Raw genomic sequence first — 21,373 nt, 5'->3', positions numbered from 1 at the left:
TACTTCCAGAGCAGTGACCTTTTGTTTACTGGTCTTCTAGTCAAAAATAGACCTAACTACCGGCTGTCAAAACCATATTGCCATTTTGAGTCTTTAATTTAGAGCTTCAGCCGCAACAGTGGAAAGTCCATTTTAATTTTAACATGAATTCCGTCACTGCAGACAGCTTTCGAATTTTTTGTACGGAGAGCGATTTACCAAAAAGGAGGCGACAACAAGTTAGCTAGCTAGCTGGCTCTCCGCTAACGATCGTCCGGGCTCTCTTTCCATAGTTCCTGTTGTATTTTGTCAACAGTGTTAAGATAACGTCAGGCTCTCATGCAGTTTAACACTGCAGACCAACACGGATAAAGGCTCAGCTGTTTGATTGCACAGCTTTATTTTTCCCGTCGTGGAAAGAAACCAGTCGGTCTCATAATATATAGAGTTTTTAAAGCCATGGCCTATAGTTTCCTAAACACGGTAGGTCCTGTTGAGCCTTCGGTATTAATGTACAGTCGCTACTTTTGCAAATTACATTGAATTGCACTTTTTTAATTAAGCTTTTTACTGAATTACATTATATTTTTGATTTATTCTAATTGTATTCTGCGTTGGTATTAAGTGTTCTTTTTACTCACAAAACGATGTGTTACTCTGGTTATACCAGGGAAGGAGGAGATAGTATTGTTTTTATTTTTTTATTATTTTAATTGTCTGTGTTTGGTTGGTGAAGCACTTTGAGTTACCTTTTGTGTTTGAAAAGTTCTTTATAAATAAAGTTTGATTTGTCTGCATCAATAAGCATCCTCTTCATGTTTCAGGATGAGGCTTCTCCCCCGGCTCTGACAGATCTGTGCCTGACTCATGTCAGCCAAAACCTGGAGTGTTTCTGTGTGAAGCGCCCTGATGGCTCCCTGTGCTTCAGAGAGGCTGTCTTCTTCCCACAGGAGCTGGCAGACCAGCTGCTGGCCAAGATGGCCACTGAAGGTAAACATGGACCTTTTTTTTAGAGGGGGATCATCAATATGTTCCCAAGGCTTATGTGTCTCTTGATATTGTTTTTTTGTAGCCTTTATTCATCCTGGTAAAAATCTCATTGAGATCAACAATCTCTTTTACAAGGGAGACCTGATATAACAATTGAAAGTAACTTATCAGGGCTAACTTTGTGTTGCACTTAATAAAACATACATTCAATATTTGACCTAATGAAAAACAGCATTGCTTATAACATAAAGCCATTTGAAATGTATTCTTATTGTGTCATATTAAGAGGAAAGACTCTTGTGTGTTTCCCTCGAAACACACAAACAGTGTTGGTAATTTCTAAACCAACAAAACCACTACAGTAAATATTTATATCTTCATTTTCACACTCTTAAATCATCTGTTGAACCCTTCAATAACAACAACAACTGAACTAAATACTTGATTGAAAAAAAAGGATAACTTTTATGCTTCTCCTGGGTGCCTTACTAAAGCTTCTTGTTTACCTTCAAAAATTACAAAACCATTTGGTATGTTGTCACCTTGACCTAATCACTGCGGTTGGTAAACAAAGACAGTATTGTGCAAGGCTTGGTCCTCATTCCAAAGATTAAACTCAACCGGAGTTCTTTCCACTGCAGGTCTGTTGAATGACAGCACAGCGGGGGTATTTCGTAACTGTGAATACCTGCGGCTGAGACGGGCCTGCATCCGCACAGCGCGTATCTCTGCCGAGGCTTTTCTGAAAGCCCTCTGCCCTCACAGACTGCTGGAGCTGGATGCTGCCAGGGTCAATGCAGACCTCACGATTCCTGATATTCTACAAGGACTGGCCACCAATAAATTCTGTCAGGTAGAGGGATAAAATATCAACTTGTGTATAAAAAGATGACACCCTCTGCTCCCTTGATATTGAAATAATGTAATCCTATGCTTTGGCTTCCTCTCTCAATCATCCCGCAGGAGTCCCTCCAGCGACTTGTCCTCACTGGTCTCACCATGTCCTCTCTGGAGGAACCCAGTCGGTACCGCTTCAGCTCCCTCCCGGGTCTCCGCTCCCTTTCTCTTGCCAACGTGGACTTCTATGACTCTGGGCTGGTGGACGTGTGTTCCCTGCCTCGGCTGGAGAGCCTGGATCTGTCCAACACGTCAGTGACCAACCTGACCCCCCTGCTGGGCCTGAAGGAGCGGCTGCGCTCTCTGACGCTGCACCAGCTGAAGAGGCTGGAGATGAGCACGGCTCAGCTGCTGGGAGTCATCGGACAGCTGAATGTATTGCAGGTGAGTGGAAGGAGGGAGCTGTATTTTGGACTTCGATTTGTTTTGTGCAAAGAACACATTTTTTTGTAATTTCAACCACAACATATAGGGATTTGACTATATAGGACTTTATCACGAATCCTATGAAAACACCATCAATCAGATTTGACAAAATACAGAAATGTGTATGTACAAAAGAACAGACTCCAACTATTTTGGTATTTTTTAAATATGATTTAACTTTCATTTGTACTGGGGGACTGTATGCTTTGATTGGTATTGTTTGTTTTTAACTAAATATGTTTACTGAAAAAACATTCCCCATCTGTAATGAAATAAAACATGTGTATATTAACAAAATTCCATTCGATGTTATCCTAGTTTTAATCCCATTATAAGATTTGTAATCATAATTTGATGATAATCAGGATGCATCGCAATGGTAATATTATTTTGTGTGTTTGTGTAGCACCTGGACATCAGTGATGATAAGCAGTTCACTTCTGATGTGGCTCGACAACTGCTTGGACAGCCAGGGATCCTCCCCGCTCTAGTTTCCCTGGATGTGTCAGGGAGGAAACAGGTGTGTGTGTTTTATATTTATCTAATTTAGATTGTAAAGAAAACATACAGGCTCTAGAGCTATGTGGTCATTTCTTATGTCAACTTTGCAGGTGACGGATGCAGCTGTCAAGGCATTTGTTGAGGAGAGACCAGGGATGACCTTTGTGGGACTTCTGGCCACAGATGCTGGATTCTCTGAGTTCCTCTCTGGTGATGGAAATCTAAAGGTAGAGTACAGATGTGTTAAATATCATTGAAACCATGGTGCAAAAAAAATCAGGTTTGCTAAAGTAAACTTTGTATGCAACAGGTAACAGGAGAAGCCTACGAGACCCAGATCTGTGAGGCCCTGCGGCGCTACAGTGAGAGAGAAGGGTTTGTGAGGGAAGCTCTGTTTCATCTGTTCAGCCTGACCCATGTGATGGAGAAGCCCAGGCCTGACATCCTTAAGGTGAACCCACATTATTGTACTTTTGCAGATTTTGAACAGACATGTAAACTAAAACCTGGTAAGCAGAGGCATACAACCCTAAAGTAGTCATTCTAGCTCTTGCCTTTTCTCTAAGAAAGCTGAGTAAATTACCACAGTATATCTTTTGTCATCCTTAATTTGTATGTCATGAGTTTCAAATTTCCTCCGAGAGAGTTTAAGGTCTAAGCCCTACACCCCATCATATCACTGAACATAATATTCTCTTGTTTTCCTCTAGCTGGTGGTTTTGGGGATGAAGAACCACCCTGCCACTCTGAACGTCCAGCTGGCAGCCAGTGCCTGTGTGTTCAACCTGACGAAGCAGGACCTGGCTGCAGGGATGCCAGTGCGACTGCTGAGCACCGTCACTCAGCTTCTGCTGGAGGCCATGAGGACGTTCCCCAACCACCAACAGGTAGCTCCATGCCTGCACTGCTGTCCCTCTGGCATTCCTCATGGGTGCCGCAGTTTGTCAAAACAAACATGACCGCATTTTGCTGCATTTCGTTTGGTGAACTTGATTCGGCTCACAAGGACAGGAAATGATCACGTTTGTGTGACATGTCACCAGTTCCCATCAATGTTGGACAAACCAATCAAGTTCGAAATCTTTATACAATTGTATCTGCTTAGGTATGACTAGTCAATAACAGTTTTCCCCTTTACAATTGATTTGATTTCTAAATTATTTTTCCTGAATTTGCTATTCCTATAAGTCACTTATGTTTATGCACTGTTGAGCAGCAACTATAAATACTACTATAATTATATTGTAACAGCTGATTGTAAACGTTTCGCTTGTTGTTCAGGTTTTGGTCTGATATCTGTTTTGGTTTCTCTGTCATCAGCTCCAGAAGAATTGCCTGCTGTCTCTGTGCAGTGACCGCATTTTGCAGGAAGTTCCATTCAACAGGTGAGAAATACCTTATTTCATATTTGAATCTCATTTTAACATACAGATATCATGTACTATAAATAATAAATCTATTAAATAAACAGTAAATGTCTGTCGGTTAAAGCAATAAGTGAAGTCTTAAACTTGTCATAGAAAACATATCTTGTGTTAATAATATGTCTTCCTCTTCTTTGCAAGGTTTGAAGCTGCCAAGCTAGTGATGCAGTGGCTCTGCAACCACGAGGACCAGAACATGCAGAGGATGGCTGTGGCTATCATTTCCATACTCGCTGCCAAGGTAAATGTTGTGCAACTTCTGCTGTAATTAATGAATTGATTACACAAGTTATTATTAAACTCCTCGACGTTTGCTTCTCCCAGTTGTCGACAGAGCAGACGGCTCAGCTGGGAGCAGAGCTGTTCATAGTGAAGGTAAGGTTTCTCATTTTGGCTCTGTTCTCTTTCACTGTTGCTAATTTACCAAAACATTCACATTTCATTGCTAATAATGCTCCCATCCTGCCCGCAGCAACTGCTCCACATCGTGCGTCAGAAGGCCACTCAGGGCGTGGTGGACGCCACCCTCAAATTCACACTGAGCGCTCTGTGGAACCTCACCGATGAATCGCCGACGACCTGCCGCCATTTTATTGAGAACCAGGGCCTGGACCTGTTCATTAAAGTTTTAGAGGTACACAGAAATATCAACGTGTAAATAAGCAGTGGAGAGACTCAGAGCAAATGATCATGCTAATTAATCACATGTTGTTATGTAGCAGCACATATGCCTTCAGGGGGATTGACTCACTGTTGTTTTGCTCCTTTACCCCCCCCCCCCCCCCCTCCCTCTGCAGTCCTTCCCCAACGAGTCCTCTATTCAGCAGAAGGTTCTCGGCCTGCTGGTGAGTGAACTGCTCTACTAGCCTTAAGAAAAACTGAAGACATCATTAATTTACAATATTATAACATCATTATCGCCTTTTCTCCATTTGTTGTGTAGAACAACATAGCCGAGGTGGGGGAGCTGCACGTAGAGCTGATGGTGCAGAGCTTCCTGGACCACATCAGCACGCTGCTGCACAGCTCCGAGGTGGAGGTCAGCTACTTCGCCGCAGGCATCCTCGCACATCTGATGTCTCGAGGAGAGGAAACCTGGACGCTCAGTGCCGAGCTCCGATCCTCCCTGCTGGAGCAGCTGGTAGGAATCTGCAAAACATTCTTAATAAATACTGCAGTTATTTTGGAACCGTTTGTTTGACTGTTTACATTTGTATCTCTCCAGCATAATGTCATCATGAAGTGGCCCGCGCCTGAGTGTGAGATGGTGGCCTACAGGTGAGATGCCGGTTCTCAACAGTCATAATAAAGCAAAAAAAGAACTTGAAATGACCAAAGGATGTATTACTTGCTAAAGCCTATTCAAGTTTATTTTCATACAATGCTGAAAAATCTATTTTAAAGTAGCGCCAAAAGAGAAGGTTTCATCCTACTACTTTTTAATTTGTGTCTGAACTTACTTTTCTTTATAACTATCTATAGCCTAAACCTAAACATGCTATATGGAGTACATACTAAATATATTCTTATTGTCTCTCTTTCTTTAGATCATTTAACCCCTTCTTTCCCCTCCTGGAGTGCTTTCACACCCCCGGGGTCCAGCTGTGGGCGGCCTGGGCCATGCAGCATGTCTGCAGCAAGAACGGTGAGACACATATAGAACCTATTGTTCTCACAAATGAGTACATTCACAAATAAAACACTGCCGTCTCTTTAGGCAGTAACTTTCTCCCCCAATGGCTTAAGGATGTAATGTTGTTTTCACCCTGTGTGTCTGCAGCCGCTCGCTACTGTAGCATGTTGTTGGAGGAGGGCGGCCTGCAGCAGCTGGAGCTGGTGAACACACACCCACAGACCCACAAAGATGTCCAGCTGCTGGCTAAGAGCATTCTGGAGAGCCTGCAGCGCCACAGAGCGCGCACGGGACAGCCGGTACACACACACACCAGTCGCCACCCGCCGCCACAGTAACCTCACAAAGGTAAACACTCACACTAATGTTCATTCGCCAGATCAGTAATACAATGGATGGCGGTTTTTCACTCTTTTAAATTTCTCTTTCAGAAAATGAGGCTCCCTGACCAAGTTCAGGATATAAGCTGGGTCCCATGAGAGGAATCGTGTATGCCTGTGCGCATATCCCAAGCACAAACACACTTTATCACGAGCCCAGAGAAAGGAAACATTAAAGGACAAACTCTAGACAATTATTTGCACACACACACACACTAACATAATTTATTTCCTGTGTTTGTCTCAAAACAAAAGAATCTCCGTGTGTGTTAATCTTGTGACTAACAGTGATAACTATGAGAACTATTGGTCAGTAAAGCTTAAAATCTCATCCTGAGGTTTGTGTCTGTGCTCGCTGTTCATTGTGAATCACGATGAATATAATGCCAAAAAAACATTCAGTGCTCGTGTACAAATCTCAGTTTGAGTTTGAACCCCTGAAAGCTCCGCTGAGGGCAACACCCTCCGGCTCCTGTACGTTACTGAAGGCTCTGGTTGTCTGACTTGGTCGTTTTTAGCTTAGTAGATATATACGCATGGCGCTGCTGTGAGCACAAGCATGCTGGAGTTTGTCTGAATGCTGGTACTGTTCGTTTTAGGAATGCCTGCTTGTTTGTTTATAGGCTAGCAGTGATGCGTTCACTGAAACCCAATGCCGACAGGTCCTGAGTACGGCTGTTGCTCACTTCTTTATTTAGTCTTTTATCAGCTAATGCATTTTATTGAATGTGACAGGACACTTGCCTAGAGTTTTTTCAGTGGGTTCAAAAGTTTCAAACTTAACCTTATAAAGAAGTTGTATCTCTTGAAGAAGCTCCAGTAAATATTTTTCCTAAACCTTTGGCAGCTCCTAAATCAGACATAGCAGTTGCAAACCAGTCGTGCTGTAAATCAGAAGATCCAGAGTTAAATGTATACCGTCATTGTGTCTGCTAACCAGGGTCTTCTCTGACAACAAATGGCAATAAAGATGTGGTCAGTATATTCATGATGGATGTGTATTGAGTCACGGCCGTTGTCTTTTTTTGAGAAACTCCTGTGTGTGTGTGTGTGTGTGTATATGTATATATATATATATATATTGATATGTTCGCTGTGCTTTCCATTGCGTGTTAAACACAGACAGCACTTCAGTGTGAGCATGTGTTTGTATGTACAACTAGCTGCATCCTAAAGAGTGTATTTAATTTGTACATAATAGAAAATGAGAGCAATGGTTATTGTTTGTTCAGGAGAGGTTGAATTGGTTGCATGGAAATTATTATACTGAATGTTCCGGACTGTGTTTATCTGAAAATGATGTTTAAGAACAAAGAAAACAAATAAGGAAAAAACTGGGAGAGTTATCGGAAATGTTTTTCTGTTCTGAAATGACTTATCCTCCAGAATGCCAATTTAGCACTTCTGCTGTCTAGATGAGATCTTGGTTCTCATTAATGTCCCATCCTTATTTTCCATCTGGGCTGCAATGATGTGGCGATTTACAGAAAAAAATAAGCAGCAACCATTTTGACAAATTAATATTTTTGATTAATTTGCATACTGGCAGAAAAAAACTTTTCAATCACTCAAGTTGGAATATTTTTCCATTTTATATCTTCTTAAACTAACTATCTTTGGGATAAGGACTGCAATAACTTTACATTTGGAGACTGTGCATATCCCAGGCGCGCATACACTTTATACAAAAACCCAGAAGGGGAAACTAAATAGGACAAACACTACGCCTTAAGTTTCCTCAGACTTTGGTCTATAAAAAAATCTGAAAAAAGTGAAAATTCTCTAAACAATTGATCGATTATTCTTGGAAATAAACGGCGGATAAATCAATAATGCAAATCTCATTAGTTGCAGACCTTTTCTGTTTGCTAATTATTTCTTATTCAAAATTATGCCAAACCCCTGACACAACATTTTTGAGGCAGAGTGGATTTTGGCTTCATCAGGAACAACGGAGATGGGTTACAAGATTTTTATAAATAATTAATGTTAATGGTAAAGATAATATATTGGGCTGCTAATGGTACTCTAAAACATCTATCAGCAAAACAAACATCACCTCATCTGCTTACTGAGAAATGGTCTTATTGTTTCTGTAAATCAGTTGATGTTGTGAGAGCTTGCTAAATATGGTGTGTCCTGAGCTGATCTCACAGCTTCATCAAGGACAACGAGCAGCAGATGATAATTTGTTTGTTTTCTGTTGCTCCGGATGCGTTCGATTGTTGCCTCTGAACATCACATTGAATGAAGGCCAGTTTCATTTTTCATAAGAGTTTAATTCGTCCCGATGCGGTACATCTGCTGTGACTGCCATGTTGCTGTTGAGTCTCGTTTTCAAGTTTGGAAATAAAGAATGTACATTCCCATAAACTAGAGATGACATTTGTGTTTCTTTATTTCAAAAAAATGTGACAAACATATGGATATATGGGTGAATAAACAGTATAAAACTACTTTTTCTCTGATCAAATAGAAATATCCCAATGTCGCTCTCATCATGAGTCACAAAATCAAACACTTGTATTGATACTGTCTGGGATGCACACAGAAAAAATCAATGGGCGTTAATTGTCTATCAGACATGAGGTTATGGAGGAGCGCTGAGCGGCGGAGGGAGACATTTCCATATGTCCAAAAGGTTTATTGCCCAGTGTACCGCGGGGGTCTCTTTTCAATGAAGGCATCCATTCCCTCTTTTCTGTCCTTGGTGGGAATGACCTGAAAACAGAGAGTGATCGTTACACCAGGACAATGGCGTGAAGATAATCTGACAGAAAAAAAACGGTTAATATTCTGATAATTGTTTAATTGTCCAATTTTCTTTTCTCGCAGAAATGCTTCTCAAACATGGAGATTTCCTGATTTCCTATTTTATAACATTAAATTGAATGTTTTTAGGTTTTAGACTGACAAAACAAGACATTGCAATGCATCACTTTGTAACAAACTGGGATATTACTATTTTCTGTCATTTTATAGACCAAATGATAATTGGATTCATCTAGAAAATAATTGATAATATAAATAATCATTCGTTGCAGCCTCAGAGGCTTTCCCAAATGCCTGAGAGTGAGCATCAAAGCTGAACCCAACTAGTATAATATGTGTCGAGACGAAAGTCAATATTAAAATAAGGATAATGATATCAGATAAAAAACAGTGAAGGGCAAATTCTAAATCTGGCTCCAGTCCAGCAGGCGGTGACAGGGAGCCTAAAATCTGTGGTTCCACTAGAGATGTGGCTCAAAGAGCAGCAAAGAGTCACGTATATAATGAACCTGATGCAAAGCACCTGGAGATACACACTCTCAGCAGAGGACAAAAGACAGAAACAATTCACTGAGTGGCAGAGAGGAGAGGGTTGAGAAGGATTCACCCAAAGACACTGCTGGTAATATAAAGATATGTATCTGGTTTGAAGATATGTGTGATGGAAAACATTGAATTGAATTATTATTTGTAGTTAGTCTTACAAAGTATTAATCTAAAACGTCTGAATGAGCAACATGGAAGCTAAATGAAGCTGCATGGAGCTAAAAGAACCCTACAGTATCTCAAATAAAAAGGAAAGAGTCAAGACTGAGTTGTCCCGTGTGTCCTTTGGAGTGAACCAGGCCTTTTTTTAAGTTTAGGCAGGAGTCAATCAACCAAACCCAATCAGAACTTGACAGTTGAAAACCAGCGGAGCAGCCTGGGCCAGAGGATAAAAGGCTTCAGACGTCCAGAGAAAGCTGTTGACGCAGAGAAGGGAAGCTGTGTATTTCCATTAGCTCAAGATGGCAGAAGATATCCTGGGGAAGACGGTTCAAGAGCTCAAGAAAGCAACAACTACTGCAAAAAGTAACTTCACCAGGCAGGCCAACTACCTCAACAGAGAGGCAAGCAGCATGGTTGAGGCAGAGCTAAGGGAGGAATTCACCAAGCTTAAAGAGTGGTTAAGGAGGGTTCTTGAAGCCAATGATGACTGCATGGCTGGTTTCCAGGCAGACGCTCAAAAGGCCGGAGCAAAAGAAGAAGAAGCTCTTGCAAAGCAGGAAGAGGGTGACACTGAAAGGACTGCGAATGAGGCTGAAGCCAGACTGGAAGAGGTGAGAAGCCTTATTCAAGCTAACCTGTGGCCCAGATATGGCCGATATGAGCTCATCACTGCAATTGAAGAAGCCAGTGAACAAGCTGGGAATGTGCCTGTGGAAGGAACCAACCTGGAAGGCTACGGGGTGCTCCTGACCCTTCTAGAGAGGCAGATGAAGGAGGCCACCAAAGTTATGGCAGCTTGGGAGCGCTGGATACCCATGATGTCGAAGACGGATCTAGATGGCAGAGTCAAGGACCTCAAAGCAATGAAAAATAGACTTGAGATGAGGCAAGTTGGATTTGTTACCTCATGCCAGAGATGGAGTACTCGAGTCCTGGACTCGGACTCGAGTCGGACTTGAGTGCCGATTTTCGGGACTCGTGACTCGACTCGGACTCGCACACTGATTGACGCGACTCGGACTTGGACTCGTGAATTCTCGCGCAGGATGACTTGGACTCGGACTCGTGAATTCCCCCCCCCCCCACCCACTATGACTCGGACTCGACTCGTACATTGACGCTCGGACTCGGACTCGAGCACATTTTCTCTGGAGTCTGATGTCCTCTATCCTGTATGGCGAGTTCACGTACTGGGCCCCGCTATTCCAGTCTAGAGATGTCTACAGACACACCCCGCATCATGCTGTATGCTTTCACACATTCTGCTTCCACATTGGAAAAGAGCAAAATGCTCGTTATGTGGAAACAATATTGAAGAGAAGGCTCCGTAACACATTACTCTAAGGATCGAGTTCAGACATATAGGCTGTCTTGAACACTATCATCAGAGTAACGTGATCTAATCAATAAATAAAGATTCAGCATAACACGAAAGCACATGGCTACTTAACATGCATAATGACATCATTTTGCATGCTAAGTAGCCATGTGCTTTCTGGGGCTAAATCTTTATCAGTAAACTGATTTAACCCGTAAAAGTTCCTTCAAAATAAGAGTCCCGATCTTATTAATATCAAAATAAGTGCAAAACGAAAACTTTACCATAGGAAAATATTGGCATACAAATATAATCACTTCTCTAAAAGGTAACTAATTTTAAATATAGTTTATTTATATATAATAATATTAATATTAGAAATAAGCTTTATATTTGTATAGCACCTATTACAAGAATTGTAGCCAAACTCGCTTCACAGCAGTTCAATAGACAGGATAAAAGCAATGTAGAGGAGCAGCTACATTTCAAAACATTATATCCACGAAGATTAATACATGAAGACTTGTGACTCGGACTTGACTTGGACTCTTCTTAAGTGACTCGGAATTGGACTCGGACTCGAACACAGGTAATGATGACTCGGACTCGGACACTCCTTTGGTGACTCAGACTTGGACTCGGACTCGACTACGACTCTCCCTTGGGGACTCGGACTCGAAGAGTGGTGACTCGAGGGTGACTTGGACTCGTGAATTGGTGACTTGACTACAACACTGCCTCATGCAGGATTGCAGAGGAGGAACTGGCTACAGCAGCAATACTAGTCGTGAGGATTAAGCCCACAAGTCTTCCCATCTTCTATGGCTGCAGAAGAGAATACCACTGATGGAAAGACTGGGAAAGCCTGCAAAGACAGGGGGAGCCATCTGGATCTTCTGAAGCTAAACAAATTCATCTTCTAGACAGTGTGGATGACAAGATTTCAAAATAACTCAGCTATGGAAATAAGTCAACTATTGCCATAGAAATCTTGGAAGAACTGGAGAGAATCCCTTATGTGAAAGGAAACCAGCCAAGAAAGGTGATTGAGCTGATACAGCATGTGGAAAAAGCCCTTGCTGACCTCACAGAGCTGGGAAACGCAGGCGCCATGAATAACCCACTCATAATCAAATCCATAGAGAGCAAGTTACCTGACTTTGTGAAGAGAGATTGGCTAGTCTTCATGGTTGATCCAAAATATAACGTCACACCAGACAACCACTTCGACACGCTTCTTAAATTCCTAAAAAAGCAGGAAGAGATTCTGTAGAGGTTTGAACAGCTAAGGATAGGTGATCAAACTGATAGGCAAGACCATCCAGACAGGAGGTATGAGAAGAAATATGCTTCCACAAGATCTGCAAAGAAGGAGCATGGAGGAGTGTGTATTGTGTGTGTGGAGATGAGACACTATGACAAGGTATTCTTCTGCAGGAAGCTCAAAGGGCTAACTCTGTTTGACAAGAAAGCTGTTCTAAAAAAGCTAGGAGCATGCAGAAAGTGTCTTGGATGTCATGAGGAAGGAGGATATTGCAGAGACAATTACCTGTGCAGGAACAAAGACTGTAAAAAAGGAGACACCTCACCATCATTTCTTTCTGTGTCCACAAGGGGGAAGCAAAATGCCCTTCGAAGAGAGGAGAGGAAGAGACTGGAGAAGTAAGGGCAGACTCACAGAGGAGCAGGAGAAATTCTTGGCTGAACTTTCCCCAGAGCGTGCAGAAAGGTGCAGGAAAGCCTTTACCAACCAAACAGCAGTTACAGGCAGAGCTGGAGGACAGTCAAGGCTTTTGGACAGGGACATTCCTGTCATCATGATGCTGATGGAGGTCACTGCAAATGCAGGGCAGAAGATTGGGACTCTGCTGGACCTTGCCTCAGACACAAATGACATCTCCCATAAGGCTGATGACAGGCTGAGGTTGCAAGGTGAACAAATAACTCTGAATGTTTATGGTGTAGGAGGAATGACCGTCAAGGTGAACACAAAAAGATACCTCCTTAGGGTGAGAGACTCCTAAAGGGACAGAGAAGGCACATGAACTCGTCTGCTATGGCCTAGAGGAGATCGCCAAAGTGCACAAAGTCATCAGTCCTGAAAAACTGCAGAAGTTCTTCCCAGAGGTCAAGCCCGACGAATTAAAGAGGCCAGAAGAAGTTGAGCTCCTCATAAGCCACAGAGAAGGAAGACTTGCTCCACAAAGAGTGAAGGTTGTTGGAGACCTTGTCTTGTGGGAAAGTCCACTGGGAAAAACAGTAGGCGGAGCACACCCCGAACTGTTTGAGGAGATTGACGTGGCGGCACACAGGTCCATCACACACTTTGCTCGCTCCATGAGAACAGCTGCAGTCAGGTATGAGGAGATAAAGCTTCCAACAAACAATGCAGCACAGTTGCATAAGGAAGATATGGCTGAAGTAAAGGTCACAGCTGCAACTAACCGTGAGTTCCTGGAATGGTGGAGGTGGGACAGCATTGGAGCAGCCTGGTTGAAATTACCAACCAGGAGGTAAAGAGATGACCCTGGCGGAGGAGAGGGAGCTGGATATGATAAAGGCAGGCCTAACCTACATCAGGAAGGATTCTCATGTCACATCACCACACTGGGACGCAAAATATCCCTGGACTGAAGACCCCACTTCTCTCCCCAACAACAAACGTGCTGTGGAGGCCACATTCCCGAGGACAGGAAAACAGCTGAAGCAGGAGCCTGAGTGGCAAGCTGGAGACAAAGTCCAGGTGCACGAAATGGTCGAAAGAGCTGGTGGCTTATGCCTCAAACCATGTGGGAGGCAAGAAACTGCAGCAGCACTCCTGGGAGGAGGAGGAGAAGAAGCAACAGCAGAAAGTGAAACTCATCTTTCCAAATCAGATGAGAGAGGAGGACAACAAAGCCCTGGGAATCGGGTACAAAGTGGAGGAAGATAAGATCTACATGTCGACCTCAATCAACTTCTCCAAAAGGAAAAAGAAGATGAGTGGGCAAAGATCTCCTCCTAAAGCAAGTGAGACCTGAGACACCTAATCCACTGAGTAGACGGGAGCTGAGCCAAGTGGATGGACTTTACGAACCAATTGGCTTTGTTACACCTGCCAAACGGGAGGGGGCCATGTCGCAGTGGGAGATGTGGTGTGGCTGGCTGACCAAAACGCCCTGAGAAGACATGACAAACTGGCAAGAGTGATCAGTGTAAATATTGATGGAAAAGGCATCGTAAGGATGTCAATGTGAGAACCTTTCCCAGCTACCCAAAGTTATGAAGTATGAAGTCTATAGACGGTACAAAGGATAAACTTCATGTCTCCCTAGAAATCCTTCGTGCTTGCCTTTCCGACTACCAGACGGCAGTCAAAGCAGCCATAACCGAGCACAGTTCTCTGTTAATCTCCAAAAACAGCCATAAACCTGTTCTTTTTGATGTCCTCAACTCGATCATTAATCCCTGTGATGTTTCTTCAATTGTGCCATCGACTACTCTGTGATAAGTTTCTTAACTTTTTGATCGAAAAAGTATCTGCGCTTAGGCTAGCCCACACTAGTGCTAACCCAGATCCTGCTCCCTTTCTGTGCCCTGCTGTCCTCGACCACTTTGAGCCTGTATCCATCTCTTCCCTCTCGGATGTAGTCATGCACCTGCGGCCGACAAACTGCACCTCAGACAGCATTCCCTCTCGCCTTCTCAGAGATGTTTTCGATTCAGTTGGAGCAAGTATTTTATTACTAATAAACACCTCTCTTAGCTCAAAGACCTAGAAAGGGTTATTAACGCCTTTGTAACCACGAGGTTGGATTATTGCAACGCTCTATACGTGTGGACCAGGCGTCAATTAGACGCCTGCAGCTAGTCCAGAACGCAGCTGCGCGTCTTCTCACTGGCCATAAAAAGCGTGACCACATCACCCCAATTCTGGCTTCATTGCACTGGCTTCCACTGGCTGATTTTAAACTCATTTTTATTTGTTTTTAAAGCACTAAATGGGCTGGCTCCGGCTTATATAGCAGAACTCCTCCATCGCTACACCCCAGCCAGAGCTTTAAGGTCAGCTGACCAGCTGCTGCCGATAGTGCCCAAGACCAGGCTCAAAACCCGAGGTCACCGAGCCTTCGCAGCAGCTGGCCCCAGGCTCTGGAACACTCTGCCCCTCCATGTGAGGTCGGCCCAGACCCTAGGGTTTTTAAATCGACACTAAAGACTCACTTCTTCTCCCTGGCCTTCTAGTCAGAGCGGAGTACGACTGACATTTCCCTGTTTGATTTTTATATTTGCTGTTGCAATTTATTGTCTTCCGTTTTGCTATCGCAGTAAAGTGTTTTTATTGCGTGTACAGCACTTTGGCTCGGCCAAAAATCGTTTTAAAAATGTGCTATATAAATAGAACTTGATTTGATTTGAAGGACAGCCAAGCAAGCTCCCTGCCACAATTCTTCATAGGGATGTCAGGCGCCTTGTCATCTTACTTCCTGTTGAAGAACAGGCGTGATTTGAAGGACTGGTGTGAGCTCCTTGGGTTAGTAACCAGGAGCTCAAGTGGGAGGTGTCGAGACGAAAGTCAATATTAAAATAAGGATAATGATATCAGATTAAAAACAGTGAAGGGCAAATTCTACAGTATCTCAAATAAAAAGGAAAGAGTCAAGACTGAGTTGTCCCGTGTGTCCTTTGGAGTGAACCAGGCCTTTTTTCAAGTTTAGGCAGGAGTCAATCAACCAAACCCAATCAGAACTTGACAATATGTACTGCTTACAAATCACTGGGGTCAGCCGCATCTGAAGTAAGTGTTTTTGTAATGAAATAAAAACTTGAAGACTTACCAGAGCGTAACACATCTTCTCTATCTTCATCGCTGAAGTGATGTCAACCTGGGAAAGAAAGACTCAGTTCAGTACCATCACTGATGCAGAACAACTACAAATGAATGAATCATGATATACCTCAATGCCTCTGTCCATTGCCTCCTTTGCCAGCCGCACAGCAATAGGAGCCTGAGAAACAGAACACAGTGAATTAGATGATAATGGTATCAATAAAGCACCATACTGTTTACCTGTCACCATTAACGTTTAATTATGCAGAGTCTGCAGTAAAATAAAATGTAGAATTCATACAAATGTTTATACCATAAAGCTTTAATTACAAATTGAGGAGTTGGTATTTATGATGAAATAAAATGACAGGGACATTTTGGGAAATGTAGGATTCAGTTTTTGGGAGATTGGCTCATACAAGGCACTAAAACTCAAGATCTTATTTTGTATCCGTCTCTTGAAAATACACCAACTTTATTCAAGTTAAAAACAGAACCTGTGGAGTAGCCATTTAAAAAGCACTCTTTTTAAACTAAGGACATTTAAAGACTGGACTATAGAAGCTTTTCCCCTTGATTTATAAAGATAATGGGTTTTTTTTCTCAGGAAGCCACAGGAACACTAAGAGGAAAGGCCTTGGGCCCATTATGTTCTTTGTGCCACCTCACTTTCATTCAATGCAAACTCTCACGTTCACACACACGTGTGTGTGTGTGTGTGTGTGTGTGTGTGTGTGTGTGTGTGTGTGTGTGTGTGTGTGTGTGTGTGTGTGTGTGTGTGTGTGTGTGTGTGTGTGTGTGTGTGTGTGTGTGTGTGTGTGTGTGTGTGTGTGTGTGTGTGTGTGTGTGTGTGTGTGTGTGTGTGTGTGTGTGTGTGTGTGTGTGTGTGTGTGTGTGTGTGTGTGTGTGTGTTTCTACTCTTGAATGCCACTCTGTGGGCATCTGAACTGGAGTGAAAGAAATATGGAGCAACAGAGGCCTAGAGAGAGAGGGAACAGAGGATTTTTTTATGATATATCAAATTACTGAGAAAAACATTTAGTCACATCCCCGATTGAAAACTGACTTTTGAACAAAATGATCATCTTGCATTCAATTTCTTAATTTCCAATGTATTTCTTTATTTACTTGGGCTAGAATGGACATCAATGCATCCCTGATTGAAAACTGACTTAGAAACTAATTATTTGATAATTTTGCATACAATTTAATGGATTTATTTATCAACTTGGCAAGAGTGGACCTCCATATAGTTACAGCATTTCTGATAAGAATTGTTATTTCTTATTGTATAATCAGGCCCAGTCAAAAATGTGAACAAGAAACAATTAGGTCTCCAGCTATGAGAGGAGAATAGACCCTGAAGGGAGGGGATGCATCAGTAGCAGAGTGAGAAAGTGTGTGTTGTTCTCTGACCTGAGGCAGTATCTCTCTGGCCAGGCTGAGCGCCTCTCTCAGGGCAGCGTCTCCCGTCTCGTTCTGTTCCACAGATCTGTTCACCAGTCCCATCTCCAGAGCCTTCTGCCCCCCCACACGCTTACCTGACAACAGACAGACAGACAGAGAGAGTGTGGGATAAACAATGCCCTCACTGACAGATGAGCATCCTGTTGTGTACAGCAACATGTCAGCGTTTCTGTTACCCCACCTGTGTAGATGAGCTCTTTGGCCAGAGTCATGCCGACCGTCCTTGGCAGCCGCTGACTGCCCCCTGCAGGACAAAACACCTCAAGGTCAAATTCTCACAGCTGCTTTGCCTTTTCCTCTCACTTTGTAAGGTCTTTTTTGTGACCTGTGTTCGTCTTACCCGCCCCTGGGAGTAGCCCTCGCGTCGTCTCGATCAGACCCATCTGTGCCGAATGTGCTGAAACACAAACACACACACAGAGGACGTTTGAAGGTCAGAGCTGCGGAGTGCCATTAAGCTGTGGAGGGCGTAAAGTCTGACTGATGCCTCTGTCAGAGCAACAGACTCAAACACCTGCTCACTTAGCCGATCAGCCAATCACAGAGCTGCTACGACTAATTCAACCAATCACATGTGTTCAGCTCCATGAACAGCTGGGCAGATATGTCAGGCCTCGCCGGTTATCATTAGTCCCTTGGCTCAACTCAACTAATCATTAACAATGGGAGATAGGCAATAACGACTGGTTTTTGCATGACCGCTGTGGAGTTTGAACCTTTTATTTTCCCTGATGTAGATTTAAGATAGTCAATCAATTGATGGATGGAACATTCTGTATGTCTTCATCATTTTATACACATATCCTCAAATTTCAGTATGGAAATCTGCTTGTTAAGGTTGAGCGTTTCCCCATTCCATTAATAAACCTTTTTCAGGAAAAGATGAACATCTCAAAACTGAGTTTGCAAAAAACTGGCGAAAAAAGGAAAAACCTTGACCTGACTCAATAAAAAGGAGCATGTAGATAACAAAAAAATACAAAAATGGAGGGAATGGAAGCTTTTGCTTTTAACCGTTTATATGAACTGTAGAAACTTAAATCTAATTGTTTAATTTCAAATGTGAATTCAAGTCATAAAGATGTACAATTCTCCAGTATTTCACAATTAAACAGTAGAGCTGGTTGAGAACTGGTTCGGTAATCTACACCAGTGGTTCCCAACCTGGGGGGCGCCAAAAGTCGCAGGGGGGGCGCCAGGCCTCAGATGATTTGAGGCCAAATATCATATTTAGACTTTTTTTTTTTTTACTTCAAGTTAGTAGCTATTATAGGCATAACAAGACAGAAATGTATAATTATTTCTTTAATAGAAATGTTTCTTCTGCCCGTAAAGTGTCCAAACCAGGCTTTTCTGGATAAGCGCATTTTTAAAACAGTCATTGTCCATGCCGGTTTCAGTTGGATTATTTGTCACAGTTGCTCCGATCAGATCGGTCTCCTCCATTTTGTAGATTATTTACAACTTTTGAATCCACATAAACACATCGGCAAAATCCGGCTTATTTTGAGCATGTGTTTTAAACAGTTTAATCCCTTTGCGAATTGTTTCCACTTGCGCCGTCCTTTAATTTCTTCATACAGCGGGAATCCAAATGAATTAATCCTGAGTCCAATAACCATCAAAGTCACTCCAATAGTGCTCCTTAATTACGCTTTCATCCTCCTTTAACAAAATACTCCACATTCATCCAGTTTGTGACAGTAGTTGCAGCATTTTTGAGACTTTTAAACTTTAATTACCGCTGTTGCGCCCCCCCTTGTGTGTGGGGGGGCGCAACTTCCAACAGGAGTCATTTGGGGGGGCTCTTGGGAAGAAAGGTTGGGGACCACTGATCTACACTGATGTTATGAGGGAGTTGTCAATCTAGAAAGCAGACGGACCCGGTGGAATCTAGGGGTAAGAGAATGCTATCCTTCTCCATCCTGCTGACCCATCACTGATTGGACATGACTGTTCTGGTGACAGCTGTGGAGACAACATGCCATTCCCTTTCATACACAATTAACATCACCTGAAGGAAGGAGAGAGGAATATTAAATATACTCAAGCATGATGCACATACTCTTCTAGTTCAGAGTTGATAGGGGAGAATTGGTTTTAGAGGTCACTCACCAGCAGTGCGGAGGTCACAGGCCAAGGCCATCTCCAGCCCGCCTCCCAGGGCAGCGCCGTCCATCGCCGCGATGGTGGGCATGGGCAATGATGCTGTGAGGACAGAGGAGGGTCAACAGATGCATAGACTTGTGTGTAATCTCAGGGGATGGCTATTGTAGTCAACTGCTCACTTTCTTACCTATCTGAGTCATGAGGGTTCGCAGCATGTGAACAAAGTTATCAGACATAGCGTCGTTCATCCGAGCTCTCTCTTTCAGGTCTGCCCCTGTAATAACGTACAGACGTCATTAGGAAAAGCCTGGATCAAAAATAAAGAACCATGGCAGGTTGTAGGTGCTCTGGAAAAACACTTACCTGCACAGAAAACACCTGGAACTAAACTCCTGAAGATAACCACACGGACTGCTGAGTCCTCGGACAGACTGGACACCAACCCCCTCATCTGAACACACAGGGCACAGTTTCTCTGTGTGTGTGTGTGTGTGTGTGTGTGTGTGTGTGTGTGTGTGTGTGTGTGTGTGTGTGTGTGTGTGTGTGTGTGTGTGTGTGTGTGTGTGTGTGTGTGTGTGTGTGTGTGTGTGTGTGTGTGTGTGTGTGTGTGTGTGTGTGTGTGTGTGTGTGTGTGCGGTCAGCTCACCTGTGACACGAACACATAGCCCAGAGCGTTTCTTGCCTTGTGTCTGCACATCAACACCTCCACTATCCCTGAGCAACAGGAGAGAGAAAGGTGGAGGGATAAAGAAATATTAAATTATGACAAAATCGTTATTAAATTAGTGTCTGACGAAAGAACACACAGACAGTTTAACATGTGATGTGATGTGATTGACTGGTATTTGTTCACTGTTTTCTGACAATATCCAATAACTGAGAAAAAAGTTGACTTAGAAACTGACTTAGAAACTAATTATTTGATCATTTTACATACAATTTAACGGATTTATTTATCAACTTGGCAGTGGACCTCCATATAGTTACAACATTTCCATAAATGTTGTGCTCAGAAAAACTGGGGGGGAAAGAGGAATAAACAGGCTGATGGATGGACATATCTGTAAAGACAATAATCTGTAGCCACGTTTTCTCATTAAAACATCCCATAATTACCAGCATTCGTGCTAATATCTTCGTGTTTAAATCCAATGTACAGTTACAGATCCGCCTACAGGAGATACAGTACACTGAGGTATCAGGTGGATGACTGAGAGGTGCCTGTCAAACAGTGCATGTGTACGTTTACATAATTGAGAGTGTATCCGTGTTCCTTTGAACAATGATGAATCACATGTAAGTGTGTGTGTGTCCCTACCATTATCTTCCCCCTCTAACCGATGTAATTCCACCTCTGGAGGATCCGCCGCCTTTCTGTGCTGCCAGCGGCTGTGTGTGCTACTGTAGGTCGTCAGAGGGAGACTGCCACCGGCTAGCAGTCGCGGTCCCTCCCGGGGATTCAGAGGGGAAGTCCGGCTGTGCATTTCCCGCAGAAACACTCCCAAGCACCGTCTCGATGAACATCCGGACATTGCGAGTCTGCGAAGGAGAGTTGCCATACTTGTTTAGTTTTCAGTGGCAGCAATATTGTGTACTAGGAAACTTGCAGGAAGTAGGGTGCATGTTTCTTCCTGAAGGAGGAGGGACTTAATGTAACTGGCAGCTGCTGACCTTGGTTTCAAACAGCAGTGACCAAAAGGTTCACACATGGCAGTGCATCTCAGAGCTACACTGTCAGTATGAGGATAAGATTTCTAGGTTCTTTAATTTTCTTTTGACCCATGAAGATCTTTTTTGTTATTGTTATAGGTTTTATACTTATTTTGGCCACAAGAGGCTGAAGTGCATTCAATTGAACTTTAAGCATTCGGGTTATTTTCCAGGAAAATTGATCCATGCTGTGCAAATTAATATAAACAGGTTGTTTTTAATGACAGTATTTGCCTTGCTTTTAGTATG

At 43.0% G+C, this 21,373-nt stretch overlaps 2 protein-coding genes across 2 annotated transcripts; one reads left to right on the top strand and one right to left on the bottom strand.

The window, feature by feature from the left end:
- Positions 1 to 28: 28 nt before the first annotated feature.
- Positions 29 to 8,613, top strand: zyg11 (zyg-11 family member, cell cycle regulator). The gene is made up of 18 exons (XM_034081735.2): positions 29 to 462; positions 804 to 969; positions 1,611 to 1,822; positions 1,933 to 2,250; positions 2,699 to 2,812; positions 2,904 to 3,020; positions 3,104 to 3,244; positions 3,504 to 3,680; positions 4,114 to 4,178; positions 4,359 to 4,458; positions 4,542 to 4,592; positions 4,690 to 4,851; positions 5,015 to 5,062; positions 5,161 to 5,358; positions 5,443 to 5,495; positions 5,765 to 5,862; positions 5,998 to 6,198; positions 6,282 to 8,613. Exons 1-17 carry the CDS (start codon positions 439 to 441, stop codon positions 6,186 to 6,188), a joined length of 2,235 nt encoding a protein of 744 aa, XP_033937626.1. The 5' UTR covers positions 29 to 438; the 3' UTR covers positions 6,189 to 6,198; positions 6,282 to 8,613.
- Positions 8,611 to 21,051, bottom strand: echdc2 (enoyl CoA hydratase domain containing 2). The gene is made up of 11 exons (XM_034081737.1): positions 20,733 to 21,051; positions 20,061 to 20,128; positions 19,778 to 19,865; positions 19,602 to 19,688; positions 19,421 to 19,513; positions 17,646 to 17,702; positions 17,487 to 17,549; positions 17,255 to 17,379; positions 15,966 to 16,016; positions 15,846 to 15,893; positions 8,611 to 8,951 (listed from the first exon to the last, which is right to left on the bottom strand). The coding sequence occupies exons 1-11, from the start codon at positions 20,971 to 20,973 to the stop codon at positions 8,874 to 8,876; spliced, it is 999 nt and encodes a 332-aa protein (XP_033937628.1). The 5' UTR covers positions 20,974 to 21,051; the 3' UTR covers positions 8,611 to 8,873.
- Positions 21,052 to 21,373: the final 322 nt, after the last annotated feature.

The sequence above is a fragment of the Pseudochaenichthys georgianus genome, chromosome 4 (assembly GCF_902827115.2).
Source record: "Pseudochaenichthys georgianus chromosome 4, fPseGeo1.2, whole genome shotgun sequence".
Classification (NCBI taxonomy): domain Eukaryota; kingdom Metazoa; phylum Chordata; class Actinopteri; order Perciformes; family Channichthyidae; genus Pseudochaenichthys; species Pseudochaenichthys georgianus.
This window is presented reverse-complemented; position numbering and strand designations above follow the sequence as displayed.

Excerpts from the sequence above, each read along its gene's own strand:
- zyg11 (XM_034081735.2), top strand. The coding sequence starts at position 439 with ATGGCCTATAGTTTCCTAAACACG. Across the intron at positions 4,179-4,358 it reads CAGGAAGTTCCATTCAACAG|GTTTGAAGCTGCCAAGCTAG; the intron begins GTGAGAAATACC and ends CTTCTTTGCAAG. Across the intron at positions 4,593-4,689 it reads CAGAGCTGTTCATAGTGAAG|CAACTGCTCCACATCGTGCG; the intron begins GTAAGGTTTCTC and ends TCCTGCCCGCAG.
- echdc2 (XM_034081737.1), bottom strand. The coding sequence starts at position 20,973 with ATGGCAACTCTCCTTCGCAGACTCGCAATGTCCGGATGTTCATCGAGA. Across the intron at positions 19,514-19,601 it reads AACCCTCATGACTCAGATAG|CATCATTGCCCATGCCCACC; the intron begins GTAAGAAAGTGA and ends CTGTCCTCACAG. Across the intron at positions 16,017-17,254 it reads CCAGAGAGATACTGCCTCAG|GCTCCTATTGCTGTGCGGCT; the intron begins GTCAGAGAACAA and ends TCTGTTTCTCAG.